The sequence below is a fragment of the Cervus canadensis genome, chromosome 18, assembly GCF_019320065.1.
Source record: "Cervus canadensis isolate Bull #8, Minnesota chromosome 18, ASM1932006v1, whole genome shotgun sequence".
NCBI lineage: Eukaryota > Metazoa > Chordata > Mammalia > Artiodactyla > Cervidae > Cervus > Cervus canadensis.
Window position 1 is genome coordinate 19,953,506 of NC_057403.1, and position 27,488 is coordinate 19,980,993.

At 50.8% G+C, this 27,488-nt stretch overlaps 1 protein-coding gene across 13 annotated transcripts; it reads right to left on the reverse strand.

Moving 5' to 3' along the window:
• On the reverse strand, positions 1-27,322 carry ODAD1 (outer dynein arm docking complex subunit 1). Of its 13 annotated transcripts, none has more exons than XM_043435743.1 (15): positions 27,104-27,322; positions 23,445-23,535; positions 22,107-22,206; positions 21,759-21,948; positions 15,154-15,276; positions 14,749-14,862; positions 11,397-11,464; positions 5,781-5,968; positions 5,455-5,589; positions 5,054-5,136; positions 4,790-4,958; positions 2,103-2,266; positions 1,903-2,006; positions 1,265-1,343; positions 1-1,047 (listed from the first exon to the last, which is right to left on the reverse strand). In XM_043435743.1, exons 2-15 carry the CDS (start codon positions 23,512-23,514, stop codon positions 526-528), a joined length of 2,109 nt encoding a protein of 702 aa, XP_043291678.1. In that variant the 5' UTR covers positions 23,515-23,535; positions 27,104-27,322; the 3' UTR covers positions 1-525. The 13 variants fall into 13 exon arrangements, with proteins under 13 accessions (XP_043291678.1, XP_043291679.1, XP_043291680.1 ...); XM_043435744.1 differs by lacking the exon at positions 27,104-27,322 and adding an exon at positions 24,985-27,011; XM_043435745.1 differs by lacking the exon at positions 27,104-27,322 and adding an exon at positions 23,881-24,084 and having other exon boundaries at positions 22,107-22,203.
• Positions 27,323-27,488: the final 166 nt, after the last annotated feature.

Genomic DNA, 27,488 nt, shown 5'->3' on the forward strand with positions numbered 1-27,488 from the left:
TAAAAGTCAAACTCTGGCCTTTATTTCCTATGGTCACAGCTCACGCCAGCCCTGACATCTTTGCCCCCATTCTTCCCCCACGAGTCAGTACTTAGGACTCTTGAGGGGAACAAGGAACAAGGACCTACAGAAGCAGGGACATGAGATGCAAGGAGGGCCTGGAGAGGGAGGTGAGGAGAGGGAGTTAGAAATGGGGAAGCTGAAACAGGAGGGGAAGGGATCAGAGAGGTCAGAGCAGAGGTGAAAAGACAGACATGGGGACAAGACTGGGACACAGGGAATGGGAAACCCAGAGAACAGGAAATCTGGCAACCGAAAGGGAAGGTCGGGTCAGAAACAGAGAGGGAGACCAGGAGGCTGATGAGGGAGGGGCCGATAGGAAGAGACACAGAAACACAGGGAAGGGTTGATGGAGACAGGTGTGCAAGCAGCTCTCCCGGAGCTCGGAGCTCGGTGAGAAAGATGGAGAGTCCTAAGAGGCAGAGACCCAGAGAAGGCCCTGCGAGGAGCCAGGGGCGGGGTGCCCTAGTAGTTGTTCCGGGAGTCCTTGCTGGTTGTGGAGGCCTGGCCAGTGCTGGAGGCAGGGCCGGGGCTGGACCCGAGGCCTCCGCTCGATTCTGACCCAGGGCCTTTGCTCGCCTCAAAGCTCTCGTGGTCTCTGCTGGACCCCACATATCCAGTGGACCCCAGGTAGCTGCTAGAGTTGGGGGATTGGAAGGTCACGCGGCCCGGGGTGGAGCCTCGACTGGACATCAGTCCCCCCGTGGTGGCGCTGGTGGAGCCGAAGGTCACGTGGCCTGCGCTGGACTCCCCGAAGGTCACGTGGCCCACGTTGGAGCTGGTGGCGCGGCCTCCGCTGGACACCAGGATGCCGCTGGTCTTGTGGCTCATGATGGACCCGGGGGCTTGAGTGGGCCGCTGGGTCACCAGGCACGAGCTGGAGCTGACCTTCGGGGTGCTGGAGGTCATGCTCGGGGTGCTCTCCACCTTGATGCCCTCGACCAGCTCCTTCAGGTGCTGCTCCTTCGACTGCTCCCGGGCCTCCAGCTGCCGGGGAAGTGAGTTAGGGCCCGCGGAAAGGGCCGCGCTCGCCCCCGCCCCCGCCCCCGCCCCCGGCACGACCCTTCCCGCCACGCCATGCCCACGCCACGCCCCGACCGGCGTCCCGGCCCCGCCCCACCACGTCCCGCCCCGCCCACGCCCTGGCCAGCGTCCCGGCCCCGCCCCCGGCCCCGCCGGCGCCCCGCCCCCTGCCCATCCTCACCGCCTTCACCACAGAGCTCAGCAGCTCCTCCTTGCTCAAAGGATAGTCGTCTTTGGCCTCAAAACCTGGGGGGTCCTCCCTGAAGTGGGGGAAAAGACAGGAAGGGACTCTAGTCCCTACCCTCGAAAGTTCGATGGCTCCTCATTGCAAGGTCCCGAGACCCTCGGCCACACGCAGGGGTCAGAGCGTCTTTTCCCCGTCGGGTTCACCCAGGGTCCCATCGCCCATATTGTCCCCGGAGACCCTACTCCTGGTTCCCCCAAAGCACCCGCTTCATCTTCTACCCACCCCCCAAGAGCCACACCCACCCTTTAGTCCAAGGAAGTGATCATGTCAGTCGCTCAGTCGCCAGGGACTCTTTGCGACCCCCTGGGCTGTAGCCTGCCAGGCTCCTCTGTCCATGGGATTTTCCAGGCAAGAATACTGGAGTGGGTTGCCATTTCCTTCTCCAGCGGATCTTCCCAACCCAAGGATCGAACCTGAGTCTCCTGCATTGCAGGCAGATTCTTTACTATCTGAGCCACCAGGGAAGCCCCCCTAGTCCAGGGGATCCCCCCAAAAAGCTGTCCCTCCCCACATCTCGCCTCCATCCCCAGGGCACGTCCTCCCCAGCTGCTCCCTCTGGCCCTCTGGCTCACAGGTTGTCTGGGGGCTGAGGCGGGGCCACCTTCTTAGGAAAATCCTCAGAGCTCTGGCCCAGCACCATGAGGGAAGCGTTGAGCATGCTGGTGGAGGTGTTGTTCTGGAGGGTGGAGAAGCCGACTGTCTGTTCAGGTCCGTCTTCAAGGCCCCGGCACCTTCCCTCCCCTCCCCACCCCCCATGCCCTCTGCACAAGACCTGCGTTTCCAGGAAGGCCTGCACCGTCAGGAGCTGCACCAGTCGCTTCTCGATGAGGCTCAGGAAAAGGCTGATGTCCCGGTCTCTCATGTGGGTCTTGACCCCGAGGAGATCATTGATGATGGTGCTATCACACTGGACCCTGGTGAAGAGGTGCTGGATGTCTGGGGTCAGAGGGGACAGGTGGTCATGGACCCAGTGCCCAGGGGGTGCCAGCCCTCTCCTCCTCCTCAAGGCCCTGCTGCCCTGGCTGGGGAGACACCAAACAAGGCTTAAAGATGGAAAGGCACTTGTCCAAGTTCAGACTGCCAGGGGAGGAGGGTGGGTGGGCATCTCGGGGTGCTTGGCCCCCAGGCTCCAGATGACAGAGGACAAAAAGTGAGGGAGGGCCTTCCCTAGTGGCACGGTGGTAAAGAATCCACCTGCCAATGCAGGGGACAGGGGTTCAATCCATGTTCCAGCAAGATCCCACATGCCATGGAACAACACAGACCCAGGGCCACAACTATTGAGCCTGTGCTCTAGAATCAGGGAGCTGCAACTACTGAGACCACGTGCCCTAAGCTTGAGCTCTGCAACAAGAGAAGCCGCCGCAAGGAGACGCCTGAGCACCACAGCTCGCGAAAAAGCCCATACAGCAACGAAGACCCAGAACAGCCATAAAGAAAGAAATTTTTTTTTAAAGCTAGCGAGCTCAAAGGGAAACGTGACCAGGACAGCTCCACATTGCCAACCTGCTTCACACCACTTCGAGTCACCCAGCTTCCAGTGAACCCAGCGAGTCCAGGGCTCAGGCTGTGTTTCTCCCGCAGAAACTCAGACCTGTGCTCCACAGAATTCAGAGGAAACTCATTGTAGCCTCGAGGCTGTGGGCGTGACCCGCTCTCACAGTTGCCCCCTATTGTATTTAGTTAACTAGTTTCACGAATGAAGTGAAAGGCACTCAAGACCTTGACAGAAATCTGCACCCAACCACAGGACAGCCCCACTGCCCGCCCTGCCTCCACCACCTGGGCTCCAGGCTGACAAACACGGTTTCCTCGTGGGGTCCATCCTGAACAAATGGCAATACCACTCACACTGAGATCAGGCTCACCATCCACCCCCCACCCCTGCAAAGCAGCTCCTTCTCCCACGTTCCCATTTCATCCTCACCAAGCTGGACCTCTGTGCGCCTCACCCTTATCAGCCTGACACCCCTGTGCTCCGTCCTCTCCTCTCCATCCTCATCCCCTCCCCTCCTACCCACCCCCTTCTCCTGCTCACAACCCGCCCAGGCCCCTCAGTCTCCCAGGAGAAAAACCTCAGCCTGACATCCATTTAGGATTTGAGGCTCTTAAAGGTCCGTCTGGTCAAGGCTATGGTTTTTCCAGTGGTCACGTATGGATGTGAGAGTTGGACTGTGAAGAAAGCTGAGTGCCGAAAAATTGATGCTTTTGAACTGTGGTGCTGAAGAAGACTCTTGAGAGTCCCTTGGACTACAAGGAGATCCAACCAGTCCATCCTAAAGGAGATCAGTCCTGGGTATTCATTGGAAGGACTGATGCTGAAGCTGAAACTCTAGTACTTTGGCCACCTCATGCGAAGAGTTGACTCATTGGAAAAGACCCTGATGCTGGGAGGGATTGGGGGCAGGAGGAGAAGGGGACCACAGAGGATGAGATGGCTGGATGGCATCGCCAACTCAATGGGCATGAGTTTGAGTGAACTCTGGGAGTTGGTGATGGACAGGGGGGCCTGGCGTGCTGCGATTCATGGGGTCGCAAAGAGTCGGACACGACTGAGCGACTGAACTGAACTGAACTGAGCTCCCACCCACGCCCCCTTCCATTCCCCTCTCTGCGCAAAGAACATACCTTCCTTGAACACATCTCCAAGCCTGGACCCCACCTGCTGGGAGCGTTCCTCCCCTCTCCATGTTTTTGCTTACTCATCCTTTGAAATCAGCCTCAAGCATCATTGCTCCCAGGAGACCTCCCCTGTGAGCCCACGGAGCCAGTGTCATGGGCTCTGCTGCTGGCACTTGAAATTCTTGCTGGTTTTTCAACAAGGGGCCCCACTTTTTCACTGAGCACTGCCCCCCCCCCCAATTCTGCACTCCATGCTGACTTAAAGGCATCCTCTCATTCCTGCAGTCCCCAGGGTATCCTCTATCCCAGCCCCTGGGATATTGAGTATCCTATCGGAAGCCAGTCTCTTATCCCGCCCCCCAACCCGCCCAGTCCTCATCACCTAGCACAGGGCTTGGTGCTGTGGCAAATGGGGTCTACCAAGACTTGAGCTCCTACTGTGCAGCACGAGGCGGACATCCCGTTTGCTCCCCATCACCACTGCCACCTCTGCCTCTCTCTCTCCATCTGTCATCCCACCGATCTCATGCCAACCCCACGAAGTAGGCACTAACAGGGGGGCTCCGACAGAGGATACCACAAACCAAAGTTCACAGATGGGGGAGCTGGGATTCAGACCCAGGGCAGCCTGACTCTTGTCCCTCTGCACTGGAAGGAGGAATGGATGCTGCTGCAGGATGGATGGATGGATGGATGCAGAATGGATGGATGGACGTGGGACAGACGGACAAGGGAATGCACAAAGTGATCCTCGGAATGTCTGTCCGTGGCCAACCCCGGCAGGGCTCCCCGCCTGCTCATCACAGCCTCCCAGAAGAAGCCAGGGCCGGGGCTCACTGGTCTTGAGCTTCTCCAGCTGCCCGCGAAAATTGTGGTAGCGGGCCTCCAGGTCGTCGGCCTCCGAGTGCACATCGTCCACGCGCTGCTGCAACTCGGCCCGCTGCTGCTCCTGCTGCGCTCGCCGGTCCTCCTCGCTGCGGCGCCCGCTCACCAAGGCCTCCTGCATCTGCGGGGGCAGGGGCGCGACGCTGGGCCCAGCTCCAGAGGGGACACAATGAGGTCAGAGGAGTCGGGGATGGGGAGGGGGCGGGTCTCGCCCACCTCCTTGATCTCCTCCTGCAAGTGCTCCAGCTCCGAGTTCTGTTCATTGATGAAGTTGAATTCCGCAAAGTTCCGCTCCTCCACTGGGGGCCAGTGGGGAAAGGCAGGGTCCGGAGAAACAAGAGACGCGCAGGCAGAGACACACACAGGAGGAAGGGGTCAGAAGGCCCGAGATGAGGAAGGAGGGAAATTGGGGAAGACGGGGAGGAGGAGCGTGGTGGAGGCAGGGCAGACGGTAAGAGTCCAATTGAGCCGAGCCTGATCGCTGGGCCCTCTAGCGCGGGTGGAAGACCCCCCAGGCCCGAAGCTGTGGCCCTCGGTCACCAAGACAGAGCACAGTCTGCACTGGATTCCGGGGGCCTGGGCCGCGAGCCTGCCCCTCTCCACCCCCAGGTACTCACACTCCAGATACTTTTCCACCAGCAAGTCCGGGTCGGTCTCCCCGGTCAGCTGGGACAGTTTATTCAGGGCGTCCTCGTAGCGCAGCACCAACTTCTCCTGGGAGGTCTTCCGGAGGCCTTCGGCCACCTCCTGGGCTGGGGGTCGAGGGGACAGTGAAGTCGCCGTCGGGGCGGCCACCACAGTCGCGCAGACCCCGCCCCGCCCTGCCCCTGGAGGTCACGCCCCTCCATGGAGGCCCCGCCCCACGCTGAGACCTGGGGCCGGGGGCCCCGCCCCTTCCGCTGCCCCGCCCGCAGGCGGCCGAGATGGAGATCCCCGGCCTCACCCCGCTGCTCGCGCTTCTCTACGATGGCGGAATCCGGCTGCCGGTCGCCGTTCTTGAGATTGAGAAAGCGGTGCAGCTGCTCCAAGTGCGCGATCTGCCGCTGCAAGATCTGCACCTCCGTCTCGTTCTGGGCCACCTCCTTCTCAGCTCTCTCCCGAAGCATGCCTAACTTGGTCTTCGCCTCTTCCCTGGGAGGGATGGGGGTTGGTTAGACCGGGGTCAGGGAGACAGGAGGTTGGATTTGGGGTCAGCCTGGGGCCCAGGGAGGGGCGGGGTTAGCCTGGGGATGGAGGGTGAATGGGACAGGGTTAGCTATCAGCCTGGGGTCTCAGGGATGGGGGAGGTCAGCCTGGAGTCACAGAGATGGATAGAGCCAGCTTGGGGTCCCAGGGATGGGGCAGAATCAGGTTGTCACAAAAGGCAGAGAACTGTCTAGGTTCCTAGTGGTGGGACAGGATGGGGTTACCGGGCAGTAGGGGGTGGAGGAGGGGTTGGTGGGTGGGCCGTGTAAGTGACTGATGGTCTTGCCCACTGGGGGGCACTGCTGCAGTGTCTGCCCAGGGCATCGGGGAAGCCTGGCCGTTATTATGTGACTGTGGAGCAGGAGGCAAGAGGCGATGATGGCACAGTTGGAGATGATATCAGACTCCAAAAGGTGGACCCAGGTGATAAGGTAACTGTGCTGGAGTTTGGGGTGGGGGTGGGTAGTGTGGTTGGAAATATAAGAAGCTTGGAGCCTGCAGGGCCTCACGTGGGACAGGCAGGTGCCATCACCAGCACTTGAGTGCTCACCCTGTTAAGATGCTGGGGACACCTGCTGACTGAAACTCCCCTGGCCTGCCTGCCCGGCTGAAGGTGACGCTTTTAACAGTAGTGCAGCCAACTGTGAAATCAGAGTGCCCCAAGCCTACGTCACAGGTCACAGGATCAAAGGTCAAAGGGTCATTAGGTGGGGAGACCAGCAGGTCAGTCTTCTCAGGTCCAATGGACCAGTCTAGTTCCCCTTTCCACGCCTTTGCCAACCTCGGTTGCCTCGACTCAGGGCACAAGCTTCTGGCTCTACTCAAATTCTGCTGAGTCCTCCTTGGTGGGAGCCTTCTCCTGGCACCCACCAGGCCCAGCCCACAGAGACCCCTCTAGGAGCCCCTCAGGGATCAGGACTCATAGTTCTTTCTGTGTCTTGGGCCCAGGCCCACTGAAGGGCCGGGAAGAGGTAATCCAACTTCCCAAGAGCCAGGCCCTGCAGGAGATGTTCTAAAGCAGCCCACAGGGGTCCATGAGGTAGATACCATTATTATTGCCATGTCACAATAGAGGAAACGGAGGTTCAGAGAGGGGAAGCGGCCTGCCCAGGTCATCCAGCCAGGAAGCACTGGTCCGACAAGAAGTGTTGGTCCTGACACCTGTCCCTTGCCTTCTAGCTGAAACCACCCTGTCCTTGCACCCAGCTGGGCTGCCCACTGCAGTCAACTGGACAAGTGTTGGCAGGGGCCAGATGCTTCTGATGCAAAGACAGGCCAGCAGGCCATCACCAGTGGGGCTTGGCAGAAAAGATGAGGTGGGCCAGTCAGATTCTCTCCTCAGAATTTACACTGGGAGATGCTAAGAAGGGGACAGCAGGAAGCCAAAGCTGAAAGGATGTATAGAGAGAAGCCACAAGAAATCATGTTACGAAGGCCAAGTTAGGAAGAAGCCAGAGCTATGCGTGAACAGAAGCCATGAGTTGAGGCTCTGAAGAAGTCGTGGCAGACCACAGGTAACAAATGACAGAATCAGCCACAAAAGGACTTCCCTGGCGGTTCAGTGGTCAAGATTCCACGTGTCCACTGCAGGGGGCGCAGGTTTGATCCACGATCAGTGAATTGAGATCCCACATACCATGCAATGTGACCAAAAAGTAAAAATAAATGAGTTTTTTTTTTTTTCTTTTTTTTTTTTCTTTTTTATAAATATTTCATTTATTTATTTTTCCTCTTTTGGCCATGCTCCATGGCATGTGGGATCTTCATTCCCTGGCCAGGGATCAAACTCACGCCCTCTGCATTGGAAACACAGAGTCTTAACCACTGGACTGCCAGGGACGTCCCATAAATGAGTTTTTTAAAGAAGTAAAATTTAAACAACAAACAAAAAGAATCAGCCATAAAAATACAGGAAGTTCTGAGAGATGCTACAACGTGGGTGAACCTTTGAAAGTGTTACACTGAGTGAAAGGAGCTAGACACAGAAGGACATGTCGTATCACATGTCATATCATTCCATTTCCATGAAACATAAAGATACATTTAGGGAAAGGTAGATGTACAGGTGAATCGTCCAGATGACAAGGAGACAGGTTGCCAAGGGGGCTGGAGAAGAGGGGACTAGAGAATGACTGCCTACTGGGTACAGGTCTCCTTTTGGGGTGATGGGAACAGAAGTGATGGTGCACAGCATTATGAATGTACTAAATGCCTCTGAATGGTGCACTTTGTAACGGTGAATTTTATGTGCATCTTAACTCAAAGCAAGGAAGGAAGAAGGAAAGAAAGCAAAAAGAGAGAGAAAGAACAAAGAAAGAAAAATTATAGAAACCTTAAGGTAGATTTGGGCTAGAGCCAATGTCTCATGGAATCACAAACCATGATAAGCAGAAGTCGTGGGGTAAAAACAAGATACTGAATAGAAGCTAAGAAACCCTTGGAGCAAGAGAACAGCGCTGAAGCTTAGAAAGGAGTAGAGATGGGATAGGAGAGAGAGAGTGGAGAGCCCACAAGAGCCCAGAGGCAGAGAGAGATGCCCATCAGCTTAGCAGCTGGGGCTTCTAGGTTCCATACAACATGACCCTTTACCTGAGGTGTCTTGAGAGAATCTCTGTCTCTTTCAACCAATATTGATAAATGTCAAAGCAAACACCCTCTTCCAGCAACACAGGCTTTACACATGGACATCAACACCGAAATTGGACTGATTATATTCTTTGCAGCCAAAGATGGAGAAGCTCTATACAGTCAGCAAAAACAAGACTGGGAGCTGACTGTGGCTCTGATCATGAACTCCTTATTGCTAAATTAATACTTGAAGAAAGTGGGGAAAACCACTAGACCACTCAAGTATCACCTAAATCAAATCCCTTATGATTATACAGTGGAAGTGAGAAATAGATTTAAGGGACTAGATCTAATAGACAGAGTGCCTGATGAACTATGGACGGAGGTTTGTGACATTGTACAGGAGACAGGGATCAAGACCATCCCCAAGAAAAAGAAATGCAAAAAAGCAAAATGGCTATCTGAGGAGGCCTTATAAATAGCTGTGCAAAGAAGAGAAGCAAAAATCAAAGGAGAAAAGGAAAGATGTACCCATCTGAATGCAAAGTTCCAAAGAATAGCCAGGAGAGATAAGAAAGCCTTTCTCAGTGATCAGTGCAAAGAAATAGAGGAAAACAACAGAATGGGAAAGACTAGAGATCGCTTCAAGAAAATTAGAGATACCAAGGGAACACTTCTTGCAAAGATGGGCTCAATAAAGGACAGAAATGGTATGGACCTAACAGAAGCAGAAGATATTAAGAAGAGGTGGTAAGAATACACAGAAGAACTGTACAAAAAAGATCTTCATGACCCAGATAATCATGATGGTGTGATCACTCACCTAGAGCCAGACATCCTGGAATGTGAAGTCAAGTGGGCCTTAGGAAGCATCACTATGAACAAAGCTAGTGGAGGTGATGGAATTCCAGTTGAGCTATTTCAAATCCTAAAAGATGATGCAGTGAAAGTGCTGCACTCAATATGTCAGCAAATTTGGAAACTCAGCAGTGGGCACAGGACTGGAAAAGGTCAGTTTTCATTCCAATCCCAAAGAAAGGCGATGCTAAAGAATGCTCAAACTACTGCATAATTGCACTCATCTCACACGCTAGTAAAGTAATGCTCAAAATTCTCCAAGCTAGGCCTCAGCAATACATGAACCGTAAACTTCCAGATGTTCAAGCTGGTTTTAGAAAAAGCAGAGGAACCAGAGATCAAATTGCCAACATCTGCTGGACCATTGAAAAAGCAAGAGAGTTCCAGAAAAACATCTATTTCTGCTTTATTGACTATGCCAAAGCCTTTGACTGTGTGGATCACAACAAACTGTGGCAAATTCTGAAAGAGATGGGAGACCACCTGACCTCCCTCTTGAGAAACCTGTATGCAGGTCAGGAAGCAACAGTTAGAACTGGACATGGAGCAACAGACTGGTTCCAAATAGGAGAAGGACTAAGTCAAGGCTATATATTGTCATCCTGCTTATTTAACTTATATGCAGAGTACATCATGAGAAATGCTGGGCTGGAAGAAGCACAAGCTGGAATCAAGATTGCCGGGAGAAAGATCAATAACCTCAGATATGCAGATGACACCACCCTTATGGCAGAAAATGAAGAGCCTCTTGATGAAAATGAAAGAGGAAAAAAAAAAGAAAAGAAAATGAAAGAGGAGAGTGAAAAAGTTGGCTTAAAGCTCAACATTCAGAAAACTAAGATCATGGCATCCAGTTCCATCACTTCATGGCAAATAGTTGGGGAAACAGTGGAAACAGTGGCTGACTTTATTTTGGGGGGCTCCAAAATCACTGCAGATGGTGATTGCAGCCATAAAATTAAAAGACGCTTACCCCTTGGCAGGAAAGTTATGACCAACCTAGACAGCATATTAAAAAGCAGAGACATTACTTTGTCAACAAAGGTCCATCTGGTCAAGGCTCTGGTTTTTCCAGTGGTCATGTATGGATGTGAGAGTTGGACTATAAAGAAAGCTGAGCGCCGAAGAATTGATGCTTTTGAATTGTGGTGCTGACGAAGACTCTTGAGAGTCCCTTGGACTGCAAGGAGATCCAACTAGTCCATCCTAAAGGAGATCAGTCCTGGGTGTTCATTGGAAGGACTGATGTTGAAGCTGAAACTCCAATCCTTTGGCCACCTGATGTGGAGAGTTGACTCATTTGAAAAGACCCTAATGCTGGGAAAGATTGAGGGCAGGAGAAGAAGGGGACAACAGAGGATGAGATGGTTGAATGGCATCACTGACTCAATGGACATGAGTTTGGGTAAACTTCTGGAGTTGGTGATGGACAGGGAGGCCTGGTGTGCTGCAGTTCATGGGGTTGCAGAGAGTCAGACATGACTGAGCTACTGAACTGAACTGAATCAATGCTTCCTACATTCCTGGCCCGCTGCGACCTGAGCTTACTTAAATCTGTTTATTTATTATTTATTTGTTTGTTTGTTTATTGGTAGCACCACAGGGCTTGTGGGAGCTCAGTTTCCCCAACCAGGAATTGAACCAGGGCCTTGGCAATGAAAGCCTGGAATCCTAACCACTCGACCACTGGGGAACTCCCCTTAAGTTTCTCTACATCCCTATGTGCTATGTGCCATGAAAGACAGGGGCCAAAAGGTTAATTCATATACCCAAGAAGAAGGACCTTGACCAAGGAGCTGGAAAATTGGTGGAGGAGGGGCGAGGAAGGGGCATCTTATGAAAAGGGGGGGAGGTGGATTCTGACAATCCATTTCATGAGGTGGGGATCTTCCCACCACTTTCTTAAGAAAATGCGTGGACTGGTCTAGGACGCCTCCTGGGGCCCTACCTGACAGTGTAGGCGGAGGTGGAGGAGACCATGAGGTTCCTGACCGAGTCCTTCAGGAGCTGGATCTCCTGCCAAGAGAACAAGACTGAGGCAACTTCTGACACCCTCGCCACTGGAAGGCTTTCCTTTGAGCCTGTATCTCCCCAATAAGAAGTGGGTTTCCTGTGCCTTAGAAATGTGGTCCTTTCTAGTTAGTGGCAACACATGAAAGGGTTTTCAAGGAGGTACCAAGCGAGAGGAAAGCCAAACTGATGACCAGGAATGCAGGGAAACACCCAACTCAGGATATTCCTAAGAGTGCTGACCTAACTTTCTGGTAGGGTCAAAAATTTGTGTGAATTTCAAAACTGTGACCACACTAATCTGTTTCCTAGTTCTGTGGAAGTGTCTGTGCAGAGTTATGGGTAAAAAGGGTTCTTTCAGGAGAGAGAAGGGAGGAAATTACATGTATATATTTTTACACATATAGTGTATATGTATGTACTAATGTATATAAACACATATACATATATGTTGCATGCATCCTCAGTCGTGTCCAACTCTTTGCAACCCCAGGGACTGTAGCCCACCAGGTTCCTCTGTCCATGGGATTTCCCAGGCAAAAATACTGGAGTGGGTTGCCATTTCCTATTCCAGGGGATCTTCCTGAAGCAGGGATTGAACCCATGTCTCTTGCACCTCCTGCATTGGCGGGCAGATTCTTTACCACTAGCGCCACCTGGGAAGCCCCTATATATGTATATGCACACACACACACACACACACACACCCTTTTGCAACAAGAAACCTAGGCTAGAGAACCAGAAACTATGGGGGCTGAATGGGAATGGATAGAAGAAATGATGTTTCTGTTGGAAACCTTTGGAATAGTTTTTTTAATTTATTTATTCATTTGGCTATGCCAGGTCTTAGTTGCAGAACTTGGGATCTTCGATCTTTGTTGCGGCATGTGGGATCTAGTTCCCTGACCAGGGATGGAACACCAGCACCCGCATTGGGAATGCGGAGTCTTAGCCACTGGGTCAGGGAATAGTTTTGATTTGGGAACCAGTCAATGGTTTACGTGTTCACAAAGAAAATTCTATCAACAAGAATAGGGAACAGAACTAAAACCAAATACAAAGAGAAGCAAATGAACCTAACCATATTTCAAAGAACAGAACCACAAAGAAGACCAAGAAAAAATAGGAACTAATCCTAGTAACTTATGAATAAGGTGTAGATGGATGGATGGGTAGATAGGTAGATACCCACGCCCTCAGAGGATAAAACAATCAGCAAATGAACTGTGAACTTGTGTTCAAGGGTTGTTAGTACAGTTGTAACAATTCTGAACCTCTCTTGGGTATTTTGTAGGGTAGAACATAAGTACGTATATCAATGCTATTGGCAGCTAGAGTTCCCACTGTGGGGGAAAACAAAGATAAAATGGGGAGTGTTCAGGAATAAGGCAGTGGTGCTGGGGTCAGAATGAGAGACACTGATGCAAACTCATGATTTTAAAACGTGTGTGTGCTTCCTAGCCCTCCCCAGAGAAAGGGCCTCAAGTCAGGGACACCCCAGTAGCAGTGAGGACTCCTAGAGCCTGTATTTTGGTTTCTCAGCACCTACTTCCCAGTGGGAAGAACCAGGACTCTTTGGAGAAACACTAACTCAAGAGTTAAGGCAGAACAAGTACAAGAAAGTCTGGACTATCTTCTTGTGTCAGAAAACAAGGAAGTCCACGGGGTTGAGGGGGGCGGGGGCGGAAACAATGGGCTTGTAAAAAAAGCCAGCTTGAGGGCACTCCCACCAGAGAAGTCTGGGACAATTTGAGCATCATAATAAGTAATGAGCACTATGGATTAGAACTCATAAAGTAAGAATATATGAATGCTTACTGACAACCCACAAATATACTTAAGAAGTTCTTCCTTCAGTAAAATGCCATTTTCTAAATGAAGAAGAAATGACAGAGAGTTAGAAAAATCACTCTTTGGCAGCCATTACAGTAATAATTGGACTTCTCAGGTGTCTCAGTGGTAAAGATTTCACCTGCCAATGCAGGAGACTCTGGTTCGATCCCTGGCTCAGGAAGATTCCCGGGGAGAAGGAAATGGCAACCCACTCCAACATTCTTGCCTGGGAAATCTCACGGAGAGACGAGCCTGGTGGGCTACAGTCCACAGGATTGCAAAGAGTTGGACACAATGCACGCATGCACAGTAATAATTATTCAGACAAAAATCATCATTATGGGAGGCTAGAGTGGAAATGTGTTGGGAAATAGGATATTTACACGGTTTCAAAGAATCTCCTTGGAACCATTCATTACAAAGAGGGAAACTCTCCATTGGAGAAACCTGGCTGACAAAGCGATCAAGGTCAACATCACTAATTACAGGACAAACTGATGTTACATGCTCCTGGTGTAATGCCCACAAATGACACAATACCACCTCAGTGGTATTTCACCTAAAATGCACAACTTGAATCTAATCATGGAGAAAGATCAGATAAGCCTACATTTGAGGGATATCCCACAGCACAGCTGGGCTGGGTACTCCCAAAATGTCAAAGTCATGGAGACAAAGAAGTGTCTGTTGTAGATAAAGGGAGCCAGGACAACCAAACGCAGTGTGGGATCTTGGCCAAGAGCCTGCAGCAGAATAATTAAATTAACTATCACGAGATGCTGTTGGAATAATCATGAACTTTAAATATGGACTATTTAGAACTGTAACAATGTTCAAGCTCCTGATTTGGGCAAGGGCACTTTGTTTATGTAAGAAAATGGTCTTGTGCTTAGGAAATAAGCACTGACGTTCTTAATGACGTTCTATAATGTCTACATCAAGCTCTCAAATTCTGACAATGTTATTTTCAGTAAAAAACAATTACCCAGAGAGAGAAAGACAGACAGAGAGAGGGTAAAATGGCAAATTACCAGTCTTGGTGAAGGATTGATAGTTCTTTGTACTATTTCTGCACCTTTTCTGCAGATTTGCAATTATTTCAAAGTAAAATTTAGAGAGGGGGAAGAGAAAAAAATGAAGGGAGGGAGGCGGAGGGAGGAAGGGAGGGTTCTTCAAAGAATTTCAAGGCTTATTGAGAAACGCGTGGAATGTACATGGTCTGGCCGGAGCCTTTGTTGCCCCGTTGATGACACTCAAAGTGACATCTCTGCTTCCATCTGAGGCAGTTGTCTTTGTTGGAACATTTTCAGGTCTCCATTCCCTCCAAACTCAAGTAAATCCGTGGTTCTGGGTGGTTCTGCACTTGAGGCGGGAGGGTTGGAGAAGGCAGGGTGACTCTTGCATCCTCCCCTCCTCGAGGGCTGGGCCAAGGGCTCCTGGGCTTCAGGGCCACTGACCTTCTGGAGCTTTCGGTCCACGTTCAGATAGCGGTTCCTCTCGATCCGCAGGAGATCTAGCTCCTCCCTCAAGGTCGCGTTCTGAGCCAGCTGGATGTCAAAGCGACAGATGACCTGGGGTGGGAGAGGGTGCTGAGAGCCTGTCTGACACCCAGCCTGCCTCCATTCTCCACTTTCAGCAGAGGAGAGGGCACTTGCCAGACTGGGGGCTCGTTCTCAATTTGGGGACCCCGAGAGCGTCGCCAAGGACCCAAGCATCAGCCTCCTTCCCAAGGGGACCCTCCATCCCTCCGGGATCATGTCTCCTGGCCTGGTCCACCATTTCCAAAACTTGACTCCTATGCTCAGGTCTTCCCCTAAACCCCAGAGCTCGGACCTGGGGACAGCCCAGAGGCGGACCCTCACCTTGTCTAGCTGGTTTTCGAGACTCTTGATCCTTCGCTGGCTCTTGACCTTGTGATCCTGGACGCATCCTGGAGACCTGGCATTCTTGCTGTGGGCAGAGTTCCGGCTCTCCCATTCCTGGATCTGGGGAAAGAGGGTGGTACCTGTTGGTTGACAAAATGTGGGAGAGATTGAGGGAGGGAGGGAGGAGGTGAATGGGAGGGTGAGTGACTGAGGGCGGTTGATAGGAGCAGTCCTTGTGTGCCTGGCCATCAGCTGGACCCCCTTCTGAGATCAGTACCCAGCCTTCCACGTGGGTCTGGCTTCCAACCATAAGAAGCCGCCCTGCTGGCCACATGACCCAAGTCTAGATAATCCTTTTTTTTTTTTTAATTTTTTAAAATTTTATTCATTTTTGGCTGGGCTGGGTCTTCACTGCTGCACAGGCTTTTGTCTAGTTTTGGGGAGCAGGCTTCTCCTTGCGGTGGCCTCTCTGGTTGCAGAGCACAGGCTCTAGGGTTCGCAGACTTCACTAGTTGCAGCTCCCGGGCTCTAGAGCGCAGGCTTGGTAGTTGTGGCACACAGGTTTAGTTGCTCTGCAGCACGTGGGATCTTCCCAAATCAGGGATCAAACCCGTGTCTCCTGCATTGGCTGGCAGATTCTTTACCACTGAGCCACCAGGGAAGCCCCAAGATAATCCATTTAGAGATGGATGTGTGCCCCAAGCTGAGCCAGCCTGAATCCTTCCTGGTATTTTGGGAGAAACGTGTGATCTGGGTGGATGAGTCACCACTCTCAGTGGACAAAGTGGAGACAAGAGTCTGAGAGTGAGATAGACTGGGACCTGGGACCCCTTGCTGCAAATGCTTGCCCCTGGACAAACATCTCCTCGAGTATAACCTTTAAAATTGTATAAAATCTTTTTTTTAAAGAGAAGAAAAAAATAGATGAAGGCAAAGATCAGAGTGATGCTTCTACACACAAAGAACGCCAAAGATCTCCATTAGACCAGCAGAACGTAGGCAAGAGACACAGAACAGATTCTCAAGACTTCCAAAGGAATCAGTCCTGCCCACATCCTGATTATGGACTCCTGGCCTCCAGAACTGTGTGGCAATGAATTTCTGTCACGTAAGCCACCCTAGGAAACGAATACATGCACCAAGGCACCCCAGAGCGTTGCAGCAAACTCAAAGGGACAACCATAGGGATATTTTAAAATTTGAGGGAGACACATGGACATTGGTCAGACACCACATGAACTTGGAGCTCAAGGTCATTCCCAGGTTCAACAGGATGTGGCAATACATTCCTTTGGATGATACATCTTTCTGAAACAGTTTTTAGCAGTTGCTGCGATTAAAAAAAAAAAAAAATCAAAACTCCAAAATGGTGCCATTGAGAGAAATTGGGCAAACCATACAAGGACTTTTCTCTGCTTGTGAATCTATCATTATCTCAGTAAAATTTCAGTTTAAAAAAAGAAAGCAAGTGCTACACAGAAGTCAGTATGGAATGAGTGGTGAGTCCAATGTAACCAAGATCTGAAAAGTTGCACAGCGCCCCAAAGGCACAAACATCCCACAGGTAATTGTGGTTTTTAAGAACTAAACACGATTTTCTTCAACTTGTGTGTGTGTGTGTGTGTGTATATATATATATATATATATATTTTTTTTTTAAGTGGTTTCTAGGTTGTTAGGATGCAAACCCTTACTGGGTTGTTCAGCCAAGCTGCTAGCAGTGCAATACTGGGGCTCCTCAGACAGTGCTTGAGAGCTCAAGTTACATTTTCAGGAAGTACATGAGTTCAATCGCTGGTAGCTTAAAATTGACTATTATACTAGTTTCCCAGTTCTGCAGAAAAATTACGGTCTTCTTCAGTATTCACAGATTAGTTCCAGGACTCCCCTCAGATACCAAAATCCAAGGATGCTCAAGTCTCTTATATGAAATGATGTAGTAGGGACCTTCCTGGTGGTCCAGTGGTTACAACTCTGCACTTCCAATGCAGAGGACCAGAGTTTGCTCCCTGGGTGGGGAAGATCCCCTGGAGAAGAAAATGGCAACTCACTCCAGTATTCTTGCCTGGGAAATCCCACGGACAGAGGAGGCAGGTGAGTTACAGTCCACAGGGTCGCAAAGAGTCAGAAACAACTGAGTGACTGAGCACACACACAGATATTATGTCATTATAAAAATATACCACAATTTATTCATTCAAATATTAATGGACATTTTGGGATAATCTGGAGCTAGATGATATGAATAATGCATCTATCAACACTTTTTCATGAATCCTGGTTCCAGGGTATATACTCAGAAGTGGCATTGTTGGGTGGGAGGATGGGTTACTGACAAATCCAATCCAATTTCTACTGGGGGATGACTTTTGTTTACTTCCTTCTAACACCATTTCCATGGAAACATACTGGGTTTAAGGTAAATACAGAATGCCAGCTGTGGTTCCCAGGCAACAATGTTTATTATAAAGGTGGCCCCTGGTTGTGAACTATATTGGACTGGAAGGACTGTGAGTGGACTTGTAGACCCTGGAGGCTTATGTGATCATGAACGAATAGAAAACTGGTTTCCTTGTGGGGTGTTTCTTATAACATAATATATTCCTGGTGGGGTCTTACAAGCTGCTCTGATAATTGGTTACAAGTGGTGGCTCGTGTTGAATATTAAAAAAATCCCCATGGCAGGGTGGGCAACACCCACCCATATGGTGTCGTCCAACTGAAGATGCTGAGACGTATCCCCTGAATACTCAAGGAAGATGCATTGGATGCTGTTGTGCAAAGATGCCGCTGTTTCCTGCCCTCTGTCCTTCTGCAGAGTTAAGTGAACCTGGTGCCAAGTGACAGCCTATTGGATCCTATGAGTGTCATGGTCAGGTGGAGCCCAAGACTGCTTCTGGTGACCATCTGTGTGGAGTGGATGCATCCCCAGACCACAGGGTATGTCTCTCTTCAAATTTAATAGATAATGAGGGAAAAAACTTTTCAGAATACACATGACAATTTAGACTCCCTCCAGCTGGTGGGGTCTTATGAACCAGCAGTTCTTTAAGAGTTCCCACTGTTCCTCCTCTCCTCTGCACTTGGTGTAAATCTGGTGAGTGTGTAATGATATCTCCTTATGACTTTTCTCTTTTGGGGGGCTGTGCTGGGTCTTTGTTCCTGCCTGCAGGCTTTCTCAAGTTGCAGAGAATTGGGGCTACTCTCTGCTTGTGGTGTGAGGACTTCTCATTAAGTGGCTTCACTTGTTGCAGAGCACAGGCTTTAGGGCAGTGGGCTTCAGTTGCTGTGTCACAAAGACTTAGTTGCCCCAAGGCATGTGGGATCTTCCCGGACCATGAATCGAACCCATGTCTCCTGCATTGGCAATTGGATTCTTTACCACTGAGCCACCAGGAAAGCCCTATGGCTTTCTCTTTTTATTTTTAAATTTTTTCCTTTTTGGCTTCTCTGCATGACATGCAGGATCTTAGTTCCCTGACCAGGCATTGAACCTGTGTCCCCTGCAGTGGAAGCATGGAGTCCTAGCCACTGGATTGCCAGGGAATTCCCAAACTATTCTTTTAAGTAAATCTTAGTCATCTTGTTCACTTCACTTCTCTATAAATCTTAGAATCTGTCCATTTCATCCATTAAAAATAAAAACTTTTAGTGTTTTGATTGGAATTACATTGATTTTATAAATCAGTTTGGAGATCTGACATTTTACAACACTAACTCTTCCAATCCATGAACATGGTATACTGCTACATTTATTAAATTCTTCTTTGGGACTTTCCTGGTGATCCAGTGGTTAAGACTCTGCTCTCCCACTGCAGGGGGTATAGGTTCACTCCCTGGTTGGGGATCCTGCATGCCGTGCAGAGCGGCCAAAAAAAAAAAAAAATGATTCAAATATTAAATTCTTCTTTTGTTGTTCTTCAGTCACTAAGTTGTGTCCAACTCATTGTGACCCCATAGACTGCACCAGGCTCCCCTCTCCTTCACCACCTCCCGGAATTTGCTCAAATTCATGTCCATTGAGTTGGTGATGCCATCTACCCATCTCATCCTCTGCTGCCCCCTTCTCCTTTTGCCTTCAATCTTTCCCAGCATCAGGGAAATCTTCCCCAGCATTCTTTAATATTCCTCAATACCCTTCTACAATTTATTCTATAGGGGTCTTGCATACTTTTGTTAGATTTCTTCCCAGGTACTTCTTTTGGCTATTATAAATGTGTCGTTTTTTTGTTTAATTTTCTAATAGTTACTGCTAATACAGGGAAATATCATTAACCTTTGTTTCCAGCCACAGTGTTAAAATACCTTGTTAAATATAAGCTAGTTTTAGATTCTTTTGGACCTTCAATGTACACAAATAGATCACCAACAAATACTGACAATTTCATTTCTTCCAATTTTTAAATTGTTTTAAATTTCTTTTCCTTCCCATACTGGGCTGGATAGGAATTCCAGTACAATGTCAAACAGAAGTGGTGCTAGCTAACACTCTTATATTGTTACTGATCCCAAGGAGAATTCTTTTACATGTTTTTCTATCAAATATAATGTTTGCTGTAGATGTTTTATAGTTGCCCTTCATCAAATTTGGGGAATTCCCTTTTATTCCTGGATTGCTAATAGTTTAACATGAATGGATGCTGAATTTTATCATATATATATATATATACACACATAGATTGTTGCTATGAACTGGTACAATCCAAGGATTGTCTGTCATCAGTTTCTGATGTAATAGGTTCAGAAAATGGCAGTAAGCATTTAGAAGCTGTTCTTGGGTGCTGCTGAATTCATGTGACAAGTCACACAAAGGTCCCCAGTCTCCTGCCCAGATGTCCACATCCAAATTCCTAGAACTTGTGACTATGTCACTTGAAGAAGCAAAAAGGACTTTACAGATGTGTAAAGCCAAGGATATTGAGATGACTCGAGGATAATCTCCTGAATTGTCTGGATGAGCTCAATATCATAACAAAGGTCCTTACAAGTGAAAGAGGGAAGCAGGAGAGTCAGAATCAGAGAAGAAGAGATGACAAAGGCATCAGAGTGATGCAGCTTGAGAAAGATCAACCGGTCATTGCTGGCTAAGAAGATAAAGAAAGGAGTCATAGGGACGTCCCTGGCGGTCCAGGGTTTAGGAATCTGCCTGCCAATGCAGGGGAACACAGGTTAGACCTCTTGTTGGAGAACTAAGATCCCACATGCCTCTGGGCAGCTAATCCTGTGCCCACAACTACTGAAGCCCACACACCCTAGACATGCTCCACAGCAAGAGAAGCCATGACAAGGGAAAGCCCATACACTGTAACTAGAGAGTAGCCCCTGATTGCTGCAACCAGAGAAGGCCCGAGAGCAGCAATGAAGACCCGGCACTATAAAAATAAATAATTTTAAGAATAAAAATGTTTTAAAGGAAAGGAGCCATAAACCAAGGAATGCAGGCAGCTTCTAGGAGCAGGAAAAAAGCAGGAAATGGAGTCTCCCCTGAAGGCTCTTAAAGGAACACAGCCTGCTAACACCTTGATTTTAGCCCAGTGAAACTCATTTTGGATTTCTGTCCTCCAGCACTGCAGGATAATTCATTGGTATTACTTTAAGTCAAGTGAGTGGTAATTTGTTACAGCAGCAATAGCAAACTAATACAGCCCACCAAGATATCTAACTTTCAGTCTCCTATTTGTGATCCAGTAGTGTGCAAGAAATCTTTTGGTCTCAGCAAGCAACTTTTTAAGATTTTTTGATGTGGACCATTTTTAAAATCTTTATTGAATTTGTTATAATATTGTTTCTGTTTTATGTTTTGTTTTTTGGGCCCAAGGCATGAGGGATCTCAACTCCCCCACCAGGGATTGAACCAGGACTCCCCAGCATTGGAAGGCAAAGTCTTATTTATTTAATTTTTTTTGGAAGGCAAAGTCTTAACCACTGGACCTCTAGGGAAGTCCTTTGGCAAGCAACTTTTTCTTTTTGCAAGCAACTTTTGAAAATGAAGAGTAAAATTGAAAATAGAATGGAAAAAAAAGAAAGAAAATAGAATGGATCCCATGTGGAGAAGAATTATTTGGGGAAACTTTTGTTTCTGATGGATTTGTATGTGTGTGTGTTTACATCCATATGCATCTCTTTGTATATGAACTGTGTCACAGTGAGTCCTGGTCCTAAAAACTGAAAAGAACACTAGCCTAAAAAAGTCACATTGTTTCCAGGGTCAAATAGCAGGATCTTGAAGCCAACAGGATGAAAAATTGGTCTAGACTCTGCTGCTTTACCTACATTCTCTTTTTGCAGATGAAGAAACTAGGGCCCGGAGAGAAGTAGACTCGCCCACGGTCACACAGCTCTGATGCGCCTGGACCAGAATTCTATTATAATGCAGGGTACACTGACTCCAGAAGGTGACTCTTTCCCTCTTAACTGCCTTTTTGAAGGCATGAGGCTGTGCTAAGCAGTAAAGACTCATAATTCCTATGGGAGCCTGAACACAAACTCCCTTGAGAGGATGCTTTCAATAACCCCATTTTTCAGATGAGGAAGGCGAGGCTCAAAGAGGTTATGACACTTGCCCCTGAGTAGGATCCACCGAGTCTGGTCCCAGGACCCACCTGCCTGTCCAGGGCTTGGTTCTGTGCCTGCAGCTCCTTGACCTCGGCCTGCACCCGGACCTGGCACTTGAGCAGGTGACCCATGTTCTCCAGCCTCTCGCTGTCCCGCAGCCGCCTGACCTGGCTCTGGGCAATGCTGATCTGCACCCGCAGTTTGTGTCGCACGCCCTCCAGGCGCTGGATCTCCTCACTGCCCAGGCAGGGAGGGGGAGGGGAAGCCAGAAAGGGGCAGAGCTCAGCATCCCTGAAGTCCAGACACGCTGAGCCTGCCCTCCCCTCTCAGACCCAGGAATGCAACCCCCCACCTCCTTCACAGCCCCCTCCGCGGCTCCAGGGACCCAGGCTCACAGCTGCTTGTTGATGCGCTGATGGACTTCTTTGCTGTAGGCTCGCCTTTCATCTTCCATCACTTTGCATTGTCGCTGCAGTCGGCTCAGCTCCCAGTCTACTGAAGCGTGGGACCAGGCAAGGGACTCAGTAGGAATCCAGGTCCCAGCCCCTCCCTCTCCAAACCCTAGGTATTCTGGTTCCCTCAGGGGCTCACCAACTGCAGCTGAACTGCAGACCCAGTCCTCCGCACCACTCTAGGGCTGCGTCTCAGTTCCTGTATCTCTCAAGCTTCCTCATCCCTGCATACTGCCTGTACCCTAAGCTGATCTCCCATTTTCCCCCTAAACCCACTTCTATCCAGGGTTTTGGGCACGCCTCTGTTTCCCCACTAGAGGGCACTCCAGGGAAGCCTCACAGTCCTCAGGGACCAGAAGCACACGACCTCGAACTTGGGAAAGCTGAGGACATGTGCCAAGCCCCCTCCCCGGGGCAGGGCGGGTGGGGGAACGGACACTTTTCTTGTTACATCCCTCCTGTTCAACCCCACCACCAGCCTTCCTCAGCCCCACCCTCCCGCCTCCTCACTCTCAGCCTATCCCCTTGGCTCAGGCCTCATCCCCCCCTGCCTGGACCATCACCCCATCACCCCAGCCTCCTCCCCAACCTCCTGGCCTCCCTTCACAGCTCCAGACTGTCTTTCCATGCCTAGAGCGGTCACAGACCTCCCTGTGCCCCAGCACCTCCAAAGCTGCAGCTCCACAGCCTGGGGTTCCAGGCCCCACAAACCCGACCCTACCCACCTCTCTGGTCCCATCCACTAGCTCCCCATCCCCCACGGCCCACTGGTTCTCAACCAGGATCGATTCTGCCCCCTTAAGGACATTTGGCCGTGTCTGGAGACACCTCTGATTGCTACAGGGTAGGGGAGGGTCGGGAGGGTACTACTGGCATGCAGTGGGTAGAAGCTAGGGGAGCACTGGGCATCCTCCAGCGCACAGAACCCTCCCCCTAATATCCAAGAATGATCTGACATCTGACCCCAAGGGTCAACGATGCGGAGGTAAAGAAACCTTGCTCTGGTCACATCCTGTTCTCTCTGCGGAAACACTCTTCCTTTCCGTCTCCTGTTGGTAATTCCTGGGAGAAGTTCTGGGCCTCACTCAAACTTCTCCTGCAGAAGTCTTCCTGGCCATCCCACTCCCCCACCCGGCTCCACCTCCATTCTGGAGGAAGTGTATTTAGCCACTAGAGAGCGCTCCTGAAAACCTTCCCGGTCCCCGGGGCCCCGCTGCACAGGATCTGAAACATGGGAAAACCGAGGAAAAGAATGGATGAAATAAAGAATGCAGGAATTACCCATTCCCTCCAAGAAGGCCTCACTTCCATCCTCGGAACGAGTGCTCCCAGCCGAGAGTCCAAAAGGCATCTTGGCCAGAGGGTGAGGCTCCTGTAGGGGCGACACAGGACCCCTTCAGACGGTGAGGAGAGGGCTAGGAGGGTGGGCGATGAACAGCGAGGGATTAGGTACTGGAAGAGGGTGACCCCTGAACTGGCCTCTCTTTGAGTCTCAATTCCTCCAGTGAGTCAGAGCGGGACGCCTGTCAGATCTCTTCCCACACCCCTCCCAACCTCCCACCTCTCACATTCTGTCTTGCGTCGCGGTTCTGACTCTGGCACGGGGTCCTCTAGACCCTCGGTATCTCCGAGGTGGCGCTGTTTGGGGAGGAGGCATCACAGAGGCAGGGGAAACCCCCATCCCGATCGGCTGAGGAGAGCGAGGCCCTGTCCCTACCTGCTGGAGTGCCTGACCTGTCCTGGGTACTCCAAGCTCACTGTTGTGGTCTGGTTACTGGGGAGATAAGGGGCCAATGAAGGTCTGAGGACAGCAGCCGGGGAGGGACCAAGGCCACCGAAGAAAGCCGTGGGAGGGGAGGCTGGGGAGGAGGGGCCGAGAAAGCAACGACGAGGCCTTCAGGGAGATCAGGTGCTAAGAACAGATGAGTTAGGGGAGCACTACGAGGGGCGGGGCTGGGGGCTGGGAGGGGCGGGGCTTCGGGAGTCCTGCGAGGGGCGGGGCTGGGAGGGCATGTGCAGGCTGACCCTTAAGCCTTGTGAAGGGCGGGACTGTAGACCGGGCGAGGGGCGGGGCTGTGGAGGACTAGGATGGGCGGGGCTGAAAGGGCCTGTGAGGAGAGGGGACTGCGTGAGCCTGAGGCGCGGCGCTTCGGGGCTAGCGAGGGAAGGGTAGAGCTGGAAGGACTGGAGAGGGCTGGGGCTGCGGGACCTTACGAAGGCAGGGACACAGATAACCGTCCAGAGCAGGACTTCGGAGCTTTGAGAGGAGAGGGACAAGAATACCTGTAAAGGGCGGGGCTGCGGGCCCTGTGAGGGGTAGGGCTTCGGGGGGGTGGCGAGGGGCGTGGCTGGAAGAACACGTGAGAGACCTGGCGGGAGGGCGCTGGAAGGACGCAGGCTTCCCAAGACTTGTAGGGGGTGCTGAGGCTAACCGTCGAGATGATCTGTGTGGGGAGCACGGGCTTGTGAGGGGTAGGCTGTGTGTTTCCAGGAGGGAGAGGCAGTAGCTGAAAGAGCCTGTGGAGGCAGGGCTGGGAGGGGAACGTCTGGAAGACTGGAACTGGGCCGAAGTCCTTTGGGATGGAGCGCGAGAGACGCGTGTCTTAAGCTGATTGCTGCTACTGCTAAGTCGCTTCAGTCGTGTCCGACTCTGTGCGACCGCAGAGCCGGCAGCCCACCAGGCTCCCCCGTCCCTGGGATTCTCCAGGCAAGAACACTGGAGTGGGTTGCCATTTCCTTCTTTAATGCTTTAAAGTGAAAGGTGAAAGTGAGGTCGCCCAGTCGTGTATGACTCTTAGCGACCCCGTGGACTGCAGCCTACCAGACTCCTCCATCCATGGGATTTTCCAGGCAGGAGTACTGGAGTGGGGTGCCATTGCCTTCTCCGATTAAGATGAAGCTGATTAAGACCACGTTATTTTGAGGCTTCATTAGCAGGCAGGCGGTGCCGATGCCGGGGGTTGTGAGGGAGAGGAGCGCTTACCACCGCCTCAGGGCCGCGAAGCCGCTCACTACGCATGCGCGACCAACGGCCTCGGGAGAGACTGCCAAAACCCTCAGCTGCCAGAGCTGTCGGCGCTCTGAGAGGCGGAAGTGGGCGGGGCCTAGGGCGCTCCGTGCCGCCCCTGCTTTCCGGGCACGCCCCCGAGCCCCGCAGGGCACGCCCCCCCTTTTTGACTGCCGCCTGCTGCCCACGTGGGCTTTCACAGAGCCTGCTGTCTGTGGGCGCCGCTCCTTGCAGGCTGGGTGTGCCCAACGCCTGCGGTTTCCTGTGGGAGGAAGCGGCCCGCGGGCGCTCAGCTCGTGGCTTTGGAGGCCCAGGAGAAGATTCCACCACCGCCCTCGGGTACCCTAATTCTCCCCCTTCTGTAGGGCCTTAGCATGGGGGACCCCCTGCCCGGAACATCTCCAGGGTACTCCAACCTGGCGCTAATTCCACTCTGGGAGTTTGATTCAGAGTCCTAGCTTCCTGTTCTCCACCTCCCCCGCTCAAATTCCATCTCTATAGCCCCTGGTTCCCAGACTCCTCCCAGGACTCAGGTCCAGCCCCTTTGCCTCCTTGAAGAACTTAACGATCTCCAGTACCTCATTTTCCCCCCAGTGACCCAGGCTTTCTAACTTGGAGAACTGAGTTCAGACCTCCAGTCTCTGTCCTTCTCAAAGATGTAACTATTTTACCCACCCCCAGTGACCTTCATTTTGTACTCCCAACTTTTTAGCCTTGGGATCCAATGGACCCAAGCATTTGTCCCTTCTCCAAATCCCAGACACCTCATCTCCCGTGTCCCAGTGTCTGGTATAACATGCACGTACAACAGTGCTTTCTCTATGCCAGGCAGTCCTCTAAGCACTGCTCCTTGAGGTATTTACTATTATTATTCCTATTTTACCGATGAAGAAACTGAGGCATAGGGAGATTAATAACCTGCCCTAAATCACAGATAATGAATAAAGCCTGTGTCAGTGATAACAGCTTTCGGGTTAGGGTTAGGAGTACCCACCCAGTCACTGAACTGCCCCTCCCTCACCCCCTCAGGGAGCCCAGATAACCAACCACTCTCCCTCCCTCTCGCTGTGGCTCCCTCAGATACCCAGACATCCCATCATCCAGTTCCTTTCCCTTGTGGGGACCAGGATTTCAGTCCTCCAGCTCTTAATTCCACATCAGGACCCCAGACACCTGGCTCGCTGTCCCTTGCTTTTCACCAAGCACCCAACCCGCCATAGAGACCCAGGTACATAGTGGTGATCACTCCCCACACTTATTGTATCTAAGAGTAAATAATAATGATAACAGTAATAGTTATTAATAACATTAAGTCCCTGGTACTGCACTTCTGTTTAAAACCCTCCAGTGGTTCCCCACTACCCTTAGAATAAAATCCAAACTCCTCCTCTAGGCTTCAAGGGCTCTCTTTGAATTCCCTTCCTACCACTCCCTCTAGTTCCCTATATTCTGGCCACACTGGTCCTTCTGTCTGCTCCCCAAACAACTTGAGCTTGTTCTCAAATGCTGTGTACTTCCTCTCCCTCCAGCATTCAAATGACTCCTGTCTTCAAGTCTCATCTCAGAATGAGGTTTCTCCTCAGAGAAACCTTGCCGGATCACCCTTTTAAAGCTGCCTCCCATCATTAGCAGTGTTACTGTATTTCATTTCCTTCAAAGCCCTACCACTACTACTTCTGTGCTGATGGGTTATTCTCTCTCTCTCTCTCTCTCGCTCAACTAGAAGGTAAGCTCCGTAAGAACAGCAGGGCTCACATCTGTTTTCTTCATTATTAACTCCTGGTTCATAATAGATGTTCAATAAATGTTTGATGAGGAAAAGAAAAAATGTGTTTGGTGTGTTAGTGTACTGGTATTACCTTGTCTAGAATAAGTATCAGAATTGTTATTGCTATTAGTATATTGTCAGTAGTATAAGTAGTATTGTACCCACCTCTCGATTAGGAAACTGAGGTTCAGAGAGTTGAAATAATTGGTCAAGGTCCCCCAGGCAGGAAACAGTAGCCCTGGGTTCTTAACTTCCACGTCCTGCCCCCTTCCGGAGTTCCACACTTCCCCATTTCCCATCCGGATTCTCATCAGGGTGCCAACCCCACAAGTCCTCAGCCCACTCCCCGCTGCAGGAATCTGGTTTTCCCACCCAGACACCCATCCCTCTAAGGATCCAGTCCTAAGCCCCATCAGGGAAAGCAGATGTCGGTTCCTGGGACAAGTCCCGGAGCAGAGGCCTGAGAATCAGATCCTCCCACCCGTGATGCTTGCCCCACCTGAGGGCCCCAGCTGTTTCCTTCCCTCCAAGGACGTGTCATCTCCACCGC